Source organism: Phocoena phocoena, chromosome 16 (assembly GCF_963924675.1).
Source record: "Phocoena phocoena chromosome 16, mPhoPho1.1, whole genome shotgun sequence".
NCBI lineage: Eukaryota > Metazoa > Chordata > Mammalia > Artiodactyla > Phocoenidae > Phocoena > Phocoena phocoena.
The window spans coordinates 60,157,946-60,176,387 of NC_089234.1; the positions used below are offsets into that span (position 1 = coordinate 60,157,946).

Sequence of the window (18,442 nt, forward strand, 5' to 3'; positions counted from 1 at the left end):
TGGCTGGCTGGCTGAAGGCATGGATCTGGGAAGTGCCAGCCACCTGGCCTATCCACCCAGCCTATCCACCCTGCCATTTCGCAGAGTAGTTGGTTGCAGCTTCTATTTGGCTACACTTGTGCCTTTCATATAGGAAATATAATGCTGAATTTTGATACAAGTAAGTCTGGCTGTTTGAGTGAAGACAGCTGTCTTAACATCATGAAACTCAAGAATGTTTTAAGTAGATGATTGAATGTAACTATTATAATTTCCTTAGTAAATCTTTTCACCAGGTTAAACGTTCCAAAATTCTTCAACAGTTTTCTATATATCTTAGCTTCCAAGCCTTTGTTATCTTGGATGCTATATTTTAAACCCTTTATATAATAGTTGTTAGTGTTCCTTTAACATGACTACTTAAAAGGAGGCAGCTCCATATCAAATTGTGTGATATGGTCTTTAAGATACATTGCTAAGTGAAAAAAAGCAAGAATATACTATACAGTATGTCTATACTAAACTCTACCAGTGCAGGAATGGAGAAGGTCTATCTCCTCAACCTATTATTTCAAACTAAAACTAATTAAAATATTCAGCAGCATATTTTTTTTGTAACAATCAAGGATCTGATTTTCAGTCTGTAAATCATTGACTTTTAAGTTGTTATTTTTCTGTCTTTATCTTATATATGATTGACTTTTTAGTTTACAAAGCCATCTTTGGCAGTAGCTGTAGCCCATACCCTAAATATTGTAAACTGATTATATTTTGTTCTATAGCTGGTATGATCCAGCAGATAGCTGTAGTTAAATATAAAATGCCTTTGATTTAAGACTCGTAGCTAAGTCTTAAGGCTGCTAAGGGGTTGAAAGGCTGCTAAGGGAGGGATCCCCAACCCAAGGGCCATGGACTGGTACTAGTCGGTGGCCTGTTAGGAACTGGGCCTCACAGCAAGAGGTGAGCAGCAGGTGAGTGAGTGAAGCTTCATCTGCCACTCCTTTCTGTTTGCATTACCGTCTGAACCATCCCCCCCCATTGCTCTCATTACCGCCTGAACCATCCCCCCCCCCAAGCTTTTTGTGTCTTCCACAAAAGCGGTCCCTTGTGCCAAAAAGGTTGGCGACTGCTGTGCCATGGGACTGCTTAGTGTGTTTGCCACATGCCAAATCTATTGAAAAATTTTCTGAAATAAGTATTCAGACTTTAATGCAAATTAGCATTAGAAAGGTTCCTGTCATGTATAGTTACAAATTAGCATTCCTTTCTTAGTGGTTGAAAGCATATCTTGTAGTGGAATTGAGACCATTTTTAAGCAACTGCCATCAATGACCTCAAAGTGACCATCTAGCCAGAAATGACAGTTACGCTAATAGCTGCGTTAATAAGTTAAATTAAAACATTAATAATGTTTTTTTAAATATAGTGAATTGCTTTATAGACATTGAATTCACTGGATTTTTTTTTTCCCCACTGGATTTTTAGATCGTATTGCCTTGACACATTTTCTAACCAGTTATTTATAAGATACTATTTAATGTTGGTTAACTCAACATATAAAATTCAGGTATGAGAGACATCTTTTCACCAAAGTACTGTGTAGGCTGTAGAAGAATATTATGCAGAAGATACAGTATTTTGTATGTTTCGTGTACAGAATGGGGGCTTGGGTGCTGGATAAGGAAACAGGCTTTTATATTAACATTATAATCTTTTAATTAAATGTATGCCATATATAATTTTGTTCCTATTCAAATATTTGCTTGTGTTCTTCCCAAGTCTACTCTTTTCTAAATATGCTATATTTAAATGTTCTCTGGAAGTCTGCATTTTAAAATTAATTAATTATTTGGTCACGCTGCGTCTTAGTTGTGGCAGGCAGCCTCCTTAGTTGCAGCTCACTGGCTCCTTAGTTGCAGCAGGTGGGCTCCTTAGTTGCAGCTTGCCCACTCCTTAATTGTGGCACACGGACTCCTTAGTTGTGGCACGGGAACTCTTAGTTGCGCATGCATGTGGGATCTAGTTCCCTGACCAGGGATCGAACCTGTGCCCCCTGCATTGGGATCGCAGTCTTATCCATTGCGTCACCAGGGAAGTCCCTGGAAGTCTAATTTTTTAATCAAAAGTAAAAGTCTTATTGCTTCAGACCTGTTAATAATTGAGTTTCCATGATATGTAATTTTATTTTTTTGTGCTATTGTGTTGTGTACTTTCTGTTTGAAGGACTGTTAGCTATTCAGACCTGTGAAGTCCCACGTCTGTTTTGTTTTTGAATTCAAGAAATTGCATGGAAGTAAAAACTGTAAAATCAGTCCCTTTTTAAAAACTTGGTAGGTGTTTAAAAAATGATAGGCTCCCATATATATGGTATTATACTCTTTTACTGAGACCTTTTGAATTCTTTTATGACATTTTTCAATTTTGCTAGCTTTCAATGATTTAAGAAATTAGAAAATGTTCAAAATTCTGAAGAAAACTTATACAAGCATTGCCTCAACTGGAGTATGAATCGTATATCACAAGTTTTTGAGACGCAAGTAATTTCTAATATAAAAAATCCAGTTAGAGAAAAAAATGATATAAAATTGCCCCCCAAATAAGAGAATATACATGAAAATGAGATGCTTAATACAGTAACACTCTCTGAATTTCCAATTTTAGGTGATGGAATATGAGAATAGGATTCGCGCATATTCCACACCAGACAAAATCTTCCGATATTTTGCTACCTTGAAAGTAATCAGTGAGCATGGTGAATCTGAAGTGTTTATGACACCACAAGATTTTGTGCGATCCATAACACCCAATGAAAAACAACCAGAACGTAAGTTGCTGAAGTGAAAAATAAGATTGTGATATTTATTTCTTGATATGCTTCTTTGTTTCTCTATGTATTGCCTAAACTGTATAAGTCCATGTAATAATTATATTCACTGTGTAGCTACTGAATATTAGGCATTATGCTAGGCTTTAGGAGTAGAAAAGAGGAGCGTATAATCTAAAGCGCTAAGGAGATTATACACCTCTGGCTGAGAGTCATTGCTTGTAATTAGACTGTTCCTGAAGGCAGTGGATTACATATGTGACTGCTGTCAAGTTACTCTTCGGTGGGATAGACAGAGACAGTAACAGGTAATTTCAGGAATGTGGTGATTTGTTAAAGAACAGGTGCTATGGCAGTATAAAGAAGGGACACTTAACTCAGTCTGGAAGTTTAGAGTATGGTTCTAGAGAATACATCTAAGTTTGAATAAAAGTTAGACAAACAAAGAATAGAGGAAAGGATGTCTCATTTAGAGGAAATGGCCGAACAAACAAGTTGTGAGGAAAGAAAATAAAGGGCTTAATATTATAAGTTAAAGGTAATTACTTACAAATGTATATGGGAGACATGGTGGAAAAAATGACAGAGTAGGGAGCTTCAAGAATCAATTCTTTCACTGAAGCAATCATTATGCTGCCCAAAATGGATGGAATCAACTTTTTTTGGATCACTGGAATCTAATAAAAAAGTTATAGCAACCAGGGTACTGCTTAATGAAGAAAGAAGCTGTTAAATTTTGGAAAGAAAGTGTTGTGGCCTTTTGCTTACCTGCCTACCATGCCCTGTTTCCCAGCTTAGCAGCAGCCATGAGGATGGCAGCCTCCATTCCTAGTTTGGCTTACTAGTGATGGGGAGATCGCTGGGAGGCAATATAGACTATTTCTCCAAAAAAAGTGGTTGTGCATTTTGACTCATCTGGTAGTTTCCTGAGCTACCAGCACAAAGGCTTGCCTTTTGTTTCACCCACCTCAAGCTAAAGTACCTTTCCAGGTGTCATCTACTGAAAAAATTTAAAGGCATATACCACCTGTAGCCGTTGGGCCAAGAGAGGGCAGATGGGACCAGCAGCAGACAGACTGAAAAGCCTCTGAAGGAGGAGGCTGAGGATAAAGACATTTCAGGGAATAAGAGCTTTGAAGGGCTACTGCCTGGGGAATCCAGAGTGATGCTCAGGCCAGACACATACTTGGAAAAGACTTGAGTGGGCTTGTATAGTTGTGCTTCATGCAAGAAGGAGGTGAAAGTTAAGGTGGAGTTGTAGGAGAATCTAGCTAAACATCAAAAGAAGGCCCTAGCTCAGAGCCAATCTACAAACACTAGGAGAGCTGGGTTCTGTTCTGTTTTGTTTTTTCATTCTTTTTGCCTCCAACATTTAAGGAAATCTCTGAGGTCACTTGATGGCTGCTTAGATAATAGAGCAGAAACCTCAATGATGACACATAATGAGGAATATAATCTTTGCAAAAATAGTTTGGAAAAATCGCTAAACAAAGTGATGACTGTGGTCCTCAGCAGGTTACCATGTCAAACTCTGGGAAGAGGGGAGAATATGGTTTCCAGAATTACCACATAGCAATATTCAAAATATCTAATTTTCAGTTTAAAAAATTGCATGGTGTATCAACAATAATCAGGAATGTATGCCCCATTAATAGGAAAAAAAAAGAAAGAAATTGACAGGAACCATTCCTGAGGAAACCCAGGCATTGCACTTACTAGACAAAGAGTTTACATCAACTATCTTAAATATGTTCATAGAGCTAAAGGAAACCATAGACAAAGAACTGTAGGAAATAGGGAGTATTATGTATTAATAAATAGAGAATACCCATAAAGAAATAGAAACTGTCAAAAAGAATCGAGTAGAAATTATTGAGCTGAAAAGTAAAGTAGATAAAATGAAAAATTTACTGAAAGAGTTCAACACAGATTTGAGCAGAAAGATAAAAGGACCAGAAACTTGGAGATAGGTCAATTGATGTCCAGTCTGAGGAGCAGAGCAAGAAGAATGAATAAAAATAAATAGAGCCTAAGATACTTGTGGGACAATATCAAGTGTACCAACATATGCATATTAGGAGTCCCAGAAGGAGAAATGAAGACATTTCTAGATAATCAGAAGTGGAGGAAGTTTGTTGCTAGTAGACATTCCTTGTAAGAAATGCTAAATGAAATCCTTTAGGCTGAAATGAAAGTATACTGGGTAGTAACCAAAGTTATACAAAGAAAAATTTTAAATGATAAAGACCAGTAAAGGTAACTACATAGGGAGATATCAGTATTGTTTTATTTTTGGTTTTTAACAATCTTTTTTTTCCTGTATGGTTTAAAAGACAAATTTGTAAAACAACAATTTAAATATGTTAATGTTGATTCAAACTAGATTATTTTCAATTTAAGATGTTAATTGTACTCCTCAGGTTAACCACTAAGAAAATAACTAAAAAATATACAGAAAAGGAATTGAGGAGGGAATAGAAATAGTACACTAGAAAAAAATCAATCAAACACAAAAGAAGGCAAGATTGGAGGAATCGAGGGACAAAAAAAGATATGACATATAGAAAACAGATAACAAGATGGAAGAAGCAAGTGCTTTCTTATCCTTAATCACTTTAAATATAAAAGTATACTCACCAGTTAAAAGACAGAGATTGACAGGAGAAGAAAATATGATCTAATTCTATATTGTCTACAGGAAACTCACTTTAGATCCAAGACACAAATAGGTTGAAAATAAAAGAGTACAAATAGGTTGGAAATGAAGGGTACAAATAGTAACCAAAAGAGAGTTGAGGTGACTATACTTATATCAGACAAAATAGACTTTAAGTAAGAAATTGCTGCAAGAGACAAAGAAGGACATTGTGTATTGATAAAAGGGTCAGTTCATTAAGTAGTTATAACAATGCTTAATATATATACCCACCAAATGAAAGACTCCAAAATATGTGAAAGACTGACAGAATTGAAGGGAGAAATAGTTCTACAATAGTGGTTGGAGCCTTCATAACCCCTTTTTCAGCAATGAGCAGAACATTTAGACAGAAGGTCTTTAAAGAAATAGAAGACTTAACACTGTAAACCAACTAAACCTAATAGACATGCATAGAACACTCTACTTGAGCATTAGAATACATTTCTTCTCAAGCACACATCAAATATTTTCCGGAATAGACAGATAGACCATATGTTAGGCTACAAAACAAATCTTAATAAACTTTAAAAGATTAAAATCATACAAAATATCTTTTCTGATCACAACAGAATGAAACTATCCATCAATAACAGAAGGAAAAATAGAAAATTTATGAATATGTGAAAATAAAACAATACATTCTTAAACAACCAATGGCTCAAAGAAGAAATCACAAGAGAAATTAAAAAATACTTTGAGATGAATGAAAAAGCAAACAGAACTTAACAAAACTGATGTGATGCTGCAAAAGCAGTGGTCAGAGGGAAACTTACAGCTGTAAACACCTACATTTAAAAAGAATAGGGCTTCCCTGGTGGCGCAGTGGTTAAGAATCCACCTGCCAATGCAGGGGGCATGGGTTCGAACCCTGGTCCGGGAAGATCCCACATGCCACGGAGCAACTAAGCCTGTGTGCCACAACTACTGAGCCTGCGCTCTAGAGCCCGCGAGCCACAACTACTGAGCCCCCGTGCCACAACTACTGAAGCCCACACGTGTAGAGCCTGTACTCCACAATGAGAGAAGGCACTGCAATGAGAAGCCCGCGCACCGCAACGAAGACCCAACACAGCCAAAAATAAATAAATAAAATAATAAATAAATTAAAAAGTAAATAAAATAAAATAAAAAGAAGAAAGTTCTCAAATCACTTTCCTAACTTTACACCTTATGGAACTTAAAAAAAAAAGAGCAAACAAAACCCGAAGATAGCTGAAATAAGGAAATAATGAAAGTTAATGCAGAGATAAATGAAATGGAGAATAGAAAACAATAGAATCAATGAAACAGAAAGTTGGTTCTCTGAAAAGATCAACAAAATTGAGAAACATTTAGGTAGACTGACTAAGAAAAAAAGAGAAAAGAAACCAATAACTAAAGTCAGAAATGAAAGTGGGGACATTACTACCTACTTTACAGAAATAAAAAGGAATATGAGGGCTTCCCTGGTGGCGAAGTGGTTGAGCGTCTGCTTGCCGATGCAGGGGACACGGGTTCATGCCCCGGTCCGGGAAGATCCCACATGCCGCGGAGCGGTGGGGCCCATGAGCCATGGCCGCTGAGCCTGCGCGTCCGGAGCCTGTGCTCCACAACGGGAGAGGCCACAGCAGTGAGAGGCCCGCGTACTGCTTAAAAAAAAAAAAAAAAAAGGAATATAAGAGAAAACTGTGAACAATTATATTCCAACAAATTGGATTACCTAGATGAAACAAATTCCTAGTAATACACAAACTGCCAGAAGTGAAAAAGAACTCTAACAACTTAACAAGAAATTAACAAATGGGCAAAGCACTTGAATAAACATTTCTCCAAATAAGATATACAAATAGCCAGTAAGCAGATGAAAAGATACTTAATGTCATTAGTCATGAGAGAAATCCAAATCGAAACCAGGATATACCATCTCACAGGTTGGCTCTAATTTAAAAGCAAACAAGTGTTGGTAAAGATGTGGAGAAATTGAAGCCCTCATATGTTGCTGGTGAGAATGTAAAATGGTGCAGCCACTATGAAAAACAGTTTCTCAGAAATGTAAGTAAAAAGTTACCATATGACCCAACAATTGCGCTACTAGTATAAACCCAAAAGAATTGAAAACAGGTATTCAAACAAGTCCTTGTATATGAATGTTCATTGTAGCACTATTCACAATACCCAAAAAGTAGAAACATCCTAAATGTCCTTTAACAGATGAATGGATAAACAAATTGTGATACATACATACAGTGAAATATTATTCAAATGTGGATGAACCCTGAACCAGGCACAAAAGGCCACATATCATATGATTTCTTTTTTTTTCATTTTTATTTTATATTGGTATATGATTTCATTTGTATGAAATATCTAGATAAATCTATAGAGACAGAAAGCACGTTGTTGGTTGCCAGCAGCTGGGTTGGGGGAATGAGGACTGACTGCTTAATGGATACAAGGTGGGTTTTTTCGTTTTTATTTTTGTTTTAGAGTGATGCAAATATTTTGGAACTAGGTAGAGGTGGTAGTTATGCAACACTATGAGTGTACTAAATGCCACTGAACTGGACACTTTAAAATGGTTATTTTATGTTATTTGAATTTCACCTCAATTTAAAAAGGGAATAAAGAATATATAGTCAGTTCTCATTATTTGCAAATTTTGTATTTGCAAATTTGCATGCTCACTAAAACTTACTTGTAACCCCATAATCAGTACTTAATGGTACTTCTGCAGTCATCTGTGGTTATGTGCAGTGCAGCAAAAAGCTTGAGTCACCCCGTGTACATGTTCCCAGCTGAGGTCAAACAAAGTAATGCTCTGCCTTTTTGTTTCAGCTTTCATATGTGTCCTTTGCTTTATTTAGTGCCATGTTTTTAGAATTTTTGTGCTTTATCTTGGTGATTGCTGTCTGTCTTCCCCCTGCTCCATGTAGTATCGATGTGCTGTCTAGTGTTCTTAAACATAAGAAGGCTATAATGTGCCTTAGGAGAAAATATGTGTGTGAGATAAGCTTTCTTCAGGCTTGAGTTGGCCGTGAGTTCATTGTTAATTAATCAAGGATATATATAGAGAAAGAATGAATCAAATATATATATAGATATATCAAATATGTATAGAAGGAGGGGAGAGGAAAAAAGGTGTCTCTAAAAAAAAAACACACATAAAATAAGGTTATGTATTGATTGGTTTAAAAAAAAAACTTGTGACCAGAGGATCATAGGAACCTAACCCTGTATTTCCCCTAGGAGTAATAGGTCAGTATTCACTGATTCTTTGTTCATGGCAACTTTATAGAACATAACTCTCACAATTAGTGAGAATCAATCATATATGTTACAGTAGTAGGCTATGAAAAAGAAACTATGCATTATAAGGAAGGCATCCTAAAGGGGGTGGCATTTGAGATGGGTTTCGAAAAGTGAATAATAATAGTTATTATTATGATATTATATTATTATCATTGTATACACGAGCGGGCAGAGGCATCACTCAGAGTGAGTAAATTGTGTGGGCATCACTCAGAGTGAGTAAACTGTGTGGTCAGAAATACAGACATGTGAAATAACAATGTGAGCTTGGGGAACCAGAAACAGTTATGGTGTTTTCTAACCAAGGAATTTATAATGTTTTGCCCACGTTTATTTTTATTTATTTAATATAAATTTATTAATTTATCTTTGGCTGTGTTGGGTCTTCGTTTCTGTGCAAGGGCTTTCTCTACTTGTGGCAAGCGGGGGCCACTCTTCATCGCGGTGCGCGGGCCTCTCACTGTCGCGGCCTCTCTTGCTGCGGAGCACAGGCTCCAGATGCGCAGGCTCAGTAGTTGTGGCTCACGGGCCCGGTTGCTCCGCGGCATGTGGGATCTTCCCAGACCAGGGCTCAAACCCGTGTCCCCTGCATTGGCAGGCAGATTCTCAACCACTGCGCCACCAGGGAAGCCCCTGCCCATGTTTATTAACATTCATATATCTCTAGGAAAAATGAAATCTTCAAAGGTGCAGGAAATTTGCCGTATATTTAAATTTTTTTCTTAGGGAAATTTTCAGACATAGAAAGTACAGAGAGTAGTATAATGAACCCATATGTACCTGTCACTTAGATTCAACAGCTATGAACACGTGGCCAATCTTATTTCATCTATAACCTTTTTACTTCCTCTCCTCACCCCAGATTGTTTTAAAGCCAATTTAAAGCAATTTTAAAGACACCTCTGTATGTGTCTCCAAAAGATAAGTACTTCAGAAAAAAAAACACTAGTACCAGTAATAACAATAATTTAAAAATATTACAGTAATTTCTTAATAGCAAATATCTAGGCATCGTTCAAATTTCCCTATCTAAAATACATTGTTTACAGTTGATTTATTCAAATCAACCTCCAAAAATGGCCACACACTATGTTTGATATATCTCTTCAGTCTTTCTTTATGGGTTTTTCTCTCTCTCTTTTTCTTCTTGCCATTTTTTCCTTGCCATTAAGCAAGACCAGTTTTATGCCTTGTTTCACATCTCTCAGCCCACCTTTTACCTTTTGCTTAGATTGTTGCTGCAGCATTTATCAGGATAGAGATACAGCCTAACAGGAAAGACCCTCAGCTACACTATGTGTCTCTTGTTTCTGCTATAGAGCATCTCTGCTGCTATAGCATGGGTCCCCTTCGGGAGCCTGCTCAACCGTGTTGGCACGTGCACACATACAGAGGTATAAAGGACTTTACTCTTTGTTGAGGCTTGGTGCATAAATACTCTCCTCTCCACTGTCTTGGATGGTCAATTCTGAGGATACAAACTACATGGTTTCTTGGGTGGGCTAAGGGGTATTGAGCCCTAGTTTTCTACAGCAGTAATCAGCTCAATGACACACCCTTGAACTGGCTTTCCTTCCTTTCCTGTTTCACTTTTCCCGGTCCTCCTGCACTGGCTCTCTACTTTTGAAACTCAAACTGTACATCATTTATTTGTGAAAGAATGTAAGTCATTTATATTCTAGAATTTCCCACATTTTGGATTTTACTGATTGTATCTCCATGGTGTTATTTAATATGTTCCTCTATACTTTGTATTTCCGCCATGTAGAAAATATGTAGAAAGCAGCTGAAAGAGAATATACCAAAATGTTAACTCTCTGAATGTTGAAATTTTGAGGAATTATTTTATTCTTCTTTGACTATTCCTTGTTCCTTTATTTTCTAATAAACTTCACATGCATTCATTCAACAAGTATTGATCAATTAGCTCTGCTATGGGTTAGGCACTATTTTATGTGCAGGGCATGCAGGAATGAATAAAACAGACAAAAATTTCTTCCTTTATAGAGTATACAATCTTTTATAATCAGAAAGAAGGTATATAAAGTTTCCATTAATTGCATTGAATTTTAGATTTTGAGCCTTTTGAATTAGTTTTAGCACCTTGTTTTGTGACATATGGAAGGAAGGATTAAAGAAGACTTGTGTGTAAGACAGAAAAAAGGATTGCAAGATATATTCCTGGGTTTTATGATGGTAAAATATTTTGTACTTGTCAAATTATTTCTAAAACCAGATGAAATCTAATATGTAACAGTAACTTTAAATAAAACTGTACTTTGCTTCCAGTGTGACAGTGAAAATGAAGCAACACTTTAGGTAGTTTACTAAAGATTATCTGGACATTTAAGGAAGTTTTTTTTTTTTTCCTGTGGAAATCATTATATACTCTAATTGCTTACACACATTTTGGCATTTAACTTTGTAATTTTGTTTTTTTAATTATTGAAAGACCTGTCACATGGACAGAATAGTTACTAAATGTCTAATATACCAAGCACATTTCTGGTTTTCATAAAAAGCCAGAATAATGAATGATTGCTTTTCTTTTAAGATAATAATCTTGAGGGGAAATTGTAGTATATTAAAATGAGATTTAATGGAAAATTTGGCTTCATTTTTGTTTGCTCATGAACACAGATTTCCACAAATGTTGATGTAGCAGAAGTAAAAATATGTATTATTCCCATGTGGGTTGAAATAAAGAAAAGAGTGAGGCTGTAATTCAAATTGTAATTTGATTTTCTATCATCAGATGGCTGGACTCTAGCCAGTAGCTCATATTTCAACTTTGTTTTGTCATGTCTTTCACACATACCGTATCCCAGGATACCTAACAGATCTAAACTTGTTTTAGTTTTAGAACAGTTCAAAAATAATCACAAAGCCCTAAAATTAAGCAGTTTTTAAATGAGTGGAGTGCTGATGAATTTCAGTAACAAGCTGATTAAGAATAATTTTGTACTGAATACCAAAAGAATTTAGAGTAGCCATAGGTAAGTAAGAAGGACATTAAAAGGAAAAAATATATATAGTGTATGACTGGAATACATCTCATCTCCCTTTCTGTGCAATCTTAGTATCATCAAAGTCTCTGGATATAGTGGATAAGGCAGTTGCTTCAAGCTCTGGGTCGTGCTGCTTGTAGTAACCAGTTTTGCATAGCTAGCCAATGACTTGGAGAAGCAGCAGCATGGGGAGAGTTTTTAAAGTACTATATAGAAAAACTTAAGCTTTTGTCAGAGCAAAGCATACTTGAGCTTTCGTCAGAGCAAAGAGGATCTCTGTTTCCTTTCCACCATATCCCACTGGCTGACCTATTCATCTTGATCTGATTTTGTCTCATGGAAGGCGAAAAGGATGTGAAAAGGGGAAACACAGATCATACTGTGATTTACTTGTCCTGGACTCCATATTCTCTCTAGGATGAGTCATGCCCTTAGTGATACTCTTACTAGAGCACTTTTAGTTTGAGACACATAATTTTACACTCGATTATATACAGTGGTTTTGGTTCAAGGTGGTGTTGTAGGAGGATCCTGAGCTCACCCCCTCCCACAGACACACCAAATCTATAACTCCTACACATCAGGCAAATGAGAAAAAACCCACACTGAAACAGATAGAAGAGGCTGAGACACAATTTCACCATAAACTCTACCCCTGTTACAGTAACCAGTGGTCAGGAGAGAACTCACAGACCTGAGCTTCTACCTGAGGAGCAGGAGGTTTGATGCCAGCTTTTGAGACCTACACCTGAGAGATGAGCCCCCAGAGCATCTAGGTTTGAAAGCCAAAGAGGCTTGCATCTACAAGACCCACAAAGCTATAGTGAACTGGGGAGCATAGAGTGCTCATGCCCGGCTGCCCCACAGCGCCCAGTGCAAAGGCAGCTGAGTGAAAAGTGCCCAGTCTTTCTGTGAAAGAGACCTATTTGCTTATCTTAAAGCATTGGCCTGAGGGGCAGACATCTAATTTAACACATATCTAGGGGCCTACTGAAATATTCTCCAAAGACAGGCTGGTGGGCTCTGTAACAAACAGAGAAACCATTCTTAACTGGCTGCCACCATCAGGGCACAGCACAGAGACAGCAGACTGAAACACACCTCCAGTGTTTCTGTGAAAGAGGCCCATTTGCTTGCCTTGAGCCTTTGGCCTAAGGGGCAGGCTTCTGGTTTAAAACACATCTGAATGCCTGCTGAAATACTCTCCAAAGACTGCAGAGGCCAGTGGGAGCCATCTTTGTGTATCTTTCTGCCTTGCTTGAGGTCACTGGTATCTCCCAGGAGAGAATTTGTGTACACGTCTGGCGTACTGACTTTTTTTTTTTTTTTACCATTTAAAAAATTCAGCTTTATTGAAGTATAATTGACAAATAAAATTGTAAGATATCTAAATTGTATATTGTGATGAATTGATATACATATACATTGTGAAAGGATTTCCCCCCTTTTAGTTAATTAATCTAGCCCTCACCACACAGATTTATTTTTATTTTTTATTTTTTGGAATATTTCAGTTCTACTCCCTTAGCAAATTTCATTTATACAATCCAGTGTTATCAACTATATAGTCACCATGTTTTACATTAGATCCTCAGGCTTTACTCATCTTATAGCTGAAATTCTGTACCTTTTTACCAACCTCTCCTCACTTACCCCATGGCGTACTGACTTTTGCAGCTGGTGCCCAGGACACATCCCTTGATCACTTGGCTCTGGTGGCCACTGGGGCTTATGTTCTCGGGTCCCGTAGGACTGTAACAAATGGAGAAACAATTCTTAACTGGTTATGGCATTCCCAGGGCACAGCACAGATAACCAGCATGAAATATACCCCAGTTGTTCTGTAAAAGAGGCTTATTAACTTATCTTTATAGCTGTGGCCTGAGGGGCAGGCTTCTAATTAAACACATACCTATGGTCTGACTACAGTCCTCTCCAGAGACTGGGGAGGCCAGTGAGCATCATTTTTGTGCCCTCCCTCTGCCCTGACCCAGGTTGCTGGTATCTATGAAAAAGGAGCTTGTGTACATGTCTGGCTCCCCAGCTTTTGTGGCTGCCACCCAGAGGACACATCCCTTGATAGCTTGGCTCTGGTGACCAGTGGGGCTTGTGTTCATGGATTCCATAGGTGGTAGCAAACAAAGTAACAGTTCTTAAACTGGCTATCACCCCAGGGCTCAGTGTAGAGGAATCAAACAAACACTCATCTCCCAGCCTTCTCCTGAAAGAAGTTTATTTGCATACTTTAAAAACTGCTGCCTGAGGGTCTGGCTTCCAGTCAGCCTGAATCTAGGTGCTGACTGAGATCCTCCTCTTTGGGACCCTGATGGCTCTTGGCACTACTGGGAGCCTCTAAGAGCAAAGTAGGAGCCTCAACTACTGGGAGCCTCTAAGAATAAAGTAGGCTGCTTGGACAATCACAGAGGCTTGAAGGACAACCAAGAGCTAGGGCAGGGTTGAATGATAAGGTTCAGCTTCCCCACGAGGCCACTCCTTCAAGACTGGGAGAGGTGGCTGTTTTATCTAATGCCTAGAAACCAACTCAGTTACAAAAAGTGAAGAAATAGAGGAATATGTTCCGAACAAAAGAACAAGATAAAACCTCAAAAAAAGACCTTAATAAAATTGAGATAAGTGACTTACTTGATAAAGAGTTCAAAATAATGGTTATAAAAATGCTTAGCAAGCTCACAGGAACAATGCATGAATAAAGTGAGAATTTCAACAGAGAGATAGAAAATACATGAAAGTACCAAATAGAAGCCACAGAATGGAAAAACAATAACTGAACTGAAAAATACAGTAGAGAGGTTCAATAGCAGTCTAGATGAAGTGAAAGAAAGGATCAGTGAACTTGAGGACAGTGGAACTTATCCAGTCAGAGGAGCAAAAAGAAAAAAAGAAAAAGAGTGAAGATAGCTTAAGGGACTTATGGGAAAACATCAACAGACCAACAGTCACATTATGGGGGTTCCAGAAGGAGAAAAGAGAAAGGGGTAGAAAACTTACTTGAAGAAATAATGTCTGAAAACTCCCCTAACCTGGGGAAGGAAACAGACGTCCAGATCCAGGAGCCCAGGAAATTCTAAAAAAGATGAACCTAAAGAGACCCACACCAAGACACATAATTAAAGTGTTAAAAGTTAAAGGCAAGGAGAGACTCCTTGCAAGCAAGAAGAGACAAACAACTTGTTACATACAAGGGAACCCCTATAAGACTATCAGCAGATTTTTCAGCAGAAACTTTGTAAGCCAGAGGGAGTGGCATGGTATGTTCAAAGTACTGAAAGAAAAAAATGCCAGCCAAGAATACTTTACCCAGCAAAGTTGCCCTTCAGAATTGAAGGAGAGAGAGTTTTCCAGACAAGCAAAAGCTAAAGGAATTTTTTATCACTAGACTGGCCTTACAAGAAATGTGAAAGGGACTTCTTTAAGCTGAAATGAAAGGGCACTATTAAGTAACAAGAAACACATGAAAGTATATACAATGAATGTATTTTTGAAACAATTTTGTTCTAATGTTTTTGCCCCAACAGGGTAAGTTCCTTCCATACAAGAACCTTGTCTTCTACTTTTATTTTATTAAAAAAATTTTTTTATTGGAGTAAAATTACTTTACAATGTTGTGTTACTTTCTCCTATACAATGACATGAATCACCTATATGTATACCTATATCCCCTCCCTCTTGGACCTCCCTCCAACCACCCCCCCATCCCACCCATCTAGGTTGTCACAGAGCGTCAAGCTGCACTCCCTGTGCTATACAGCAGGTTCCCACTAGCTGTGTATTTTACACATGGTAGTGTATTTATGTCAAACCTAATCTCCCAATTCGTCCCACCCTCCCCTTCCCGTCCTGTGTCTACATGTCCGTTCTGTACGTCTGCGTCTCTATTCCTGCCCTACAAATAGGTTCATCTATACCATTTTATTCCACATATATATGTTAATACACGATATTTGTTTTTCTCTTTCTGGCTTACTTCAATCTGTATGACAGACTCTAGGTCCATCCACATCTCTACAGATGACCCAATTTTGTTCCTTTTTATGGCTGAGTAATATTCCATTGTATATATGTACCACATCTTCTTTATCCACTCATCTATCGTTGGACATTTAGGTTGTTTCCGTCACTTGGCTATTATAAATAGTGCTGCGGTGAACATTGGGGTGCATGTATCCTTTATTTTAATTTCCTGCAGTGATGCTGAGTATAGAGCAGGTGTTGGTCAGCTACAGTGAACTTCCCTGTTTCTGTATGGCCCATGAGCAGAGAATATTTTTTACATTAAAAAAAATAAATCACATGAGGAATATTTTGTGCTGCCTGAAAATTACATGAAACTCAAATTTCAGTGTCCATAAAAAGAGTTTTATTGGAACTCATTCATTATGTATTGTCCATGGCAGCTTTTGTACTATGATAGCAGAGTTGAGGAGTTCCAATAGAGACTATAAGTGGCCCACAAAGCCTAAAATATTTACTATCTGGCCTTTTACAGAAAAATATTTGCTGACTTCTTGTGGAATAATAAGAAACAAGGGTTTCTTATAGTAAGAAATAAGGGTCTCTGCCCCTGGTTCCTGATACCACTGTCCTTAATTTGGTGTTTATCATTCTTATTTATTTTTATATTTGGCTGCATTGGGTCTTCGTTGATCCGTGCAGGCTTTCTTTAGTTGCAGTGAGCGGGCGCTACTTTTCATTGTGGTGCTCAGGCTTCTCTTGTTGCGGAGCACGGGCTCTAGGCACATGGGCTTCAGTAGTTGTGGCACGGGGGCTTCACTAGTTGTGGCTTGTGGCCTCTAGAGCGCAGGCTCAGAAGCTGTGGTGCACAGGCTTACTTGCTCCCTGGCATGTGGGATCTTCCTGGACTTGAACCCATGTCCCCTGCATTGGCAGGTGGATTCTTAACCACTGTGCCACCAGGGAAGACCCTGGTGTTTATCATTCTCGATGAAGACTATAACATTCACGTATATCCATTGTCCTTCCCCAGGGAATGATTGTATTCATCTCCTAGCATTGAGTTTGGACCTAACCATGTGATTTCCTGTGACCAATGAAATGTGAGCAGAAACTATATACACTATGTTCAAGCAAGAGCTTTAATAGTCAGTTTGTGATTTGCTGTGTTCTCTTTTACCTCTGCTATGTTCCAAATAGAGGTTGCTGCCCTGTCAGCCTGGATCCCAGATTCAATACCATGTGAAGCAGAGCTGTAGCCAGTATGATAAATAGGTAGCATGAGCACTATATAAAACCTTCTTTGTTGTAAGCCACTGAGATTTTAAAGTTGTTACTGTAGCATAACTTAGCCTTTTCAAGCTGCTACGTTTCCCATGCTTTTTTTATATGTTAAATATTATGTTTATATGTGTGTGTTTGTTGACACAGGTAGCTGTTCTCTTATTTTCACTGCTATATAGTTGTGTATATCAGTTGTTTAAACTTGTATAAATATGCCAGTATTTAATTTACCCATGTCCATGTAGATGAACACTTCCAATTTTGTCAGTCAGCTATTGCTGTATAACAAACAGCCATATAAAATGTCAGTGGCATAAAACACAAGCATTTATTTACCTCATGCATCTGCAGGTCACAAAGGGTGTGCTCTGTTGATCTCAGCTGGCCTTGCTTAGATAGGCTAGGGGCTGGCTAATCTCGTCTAGGTCATCTCTGCTTGATGGTTTTGTCAGATTTGTTAGTTTGTTCTATATGTTTCTCATCCTTTTTAAACCAAAGGGCTATCTGGGATATTATCCTCTCATACTGTTGGCAGAGGTGCAAGAAAGCAAGCCAATGTCAGAAGTCCATTTTAAGGATTGAGTCATGTCATAATTGCTAGTATCCCATTGGCCAAAGCAAATTACATGGCTAAGCCCAAAGTTAAGGGATTTTCCACAGAGGTCAAGGAGGAGGAAGTGAAGATTTGAGAACAAAAATCTAATATGCCAGTGTTTTTTCTGTTGTAAACCATACTGAAGTGAACATTCTTCTGTATGTCTCCTGGTGCATATTTACAAAAAGTTATTTTCAACATGTATACCTGGAAGTTGGACTTGCTGGCCTGTAGGATACCCTCTTCAAATTTGCCAAACATTGCCAAATTGATTCCCAGAGTGGATAAAATAATTTATATTTTCTCCAGGAATGTATGAGTTTCCTCCTTTGCATTCCTGCCAAGACATGGTATTATCAGACTTAAATTTTTAGCAATCTGATGGAAATTATTGTATCTGGTTTTGTTTTGCATTTCATTAGTAACTAGTAAGGCTTATCTCCAAATGTTTATTGGCTGTTCACATTGCCATATGTATGAATTGCCTATTTATCTTCTCTACTCACTTTTCTATTTGATTTCTTTTTTTTTTTTGCGGTATGCGGGCCTCTCACTGTTGTGGCCTCTCCTGTTGTGGAGCACAGGCTCTGGACACGCAGGCTCAGCGGCCATGGCTTACGGGCTAGCCACTCCGCGGCATGTGGGATCTTCCCAGAGCGGGGCACAAACCCATGTCCCCTGCATCGGCAGGCAGACTCTCAACCACTGTGCCACCAGGGAAGCCCTGATTTCTTTTTGATTAATAAAAGTATTATATGTATTCTCTATTGGAGTCTGCCATATAGCAGATATTT

The 18,442-nt window shown here is 38.0% G+C and overlaps 1 protein-coding gene across 4 annotated transcripts in view; it reads left to right on the plus strand.

Annotated features, from left to right (window-relative positions):
• MICU1 (mitochondrial calcium uptake 1) overlaps window positions 1-18,442 on the plus strand; it is a 223,862-nt gene that overhangs the window by 48,752 nt on the left and 156,668 nt on the right. For all 4 annotated transcript variants that reach the window (XM_065893771.1, XM_065893768.1, XM_065893769.1 and 1 more), the window contains one exon: window positions 2,641-2,803. In XM_065893771.1, coding sequence (XP_065749843.1) covers window positions 2,641-2,803 — 163 coding nt within the window. The remainder of the gene's footprint in view (window positions 1-2,640; window positions 2,804-18,442) is intronic.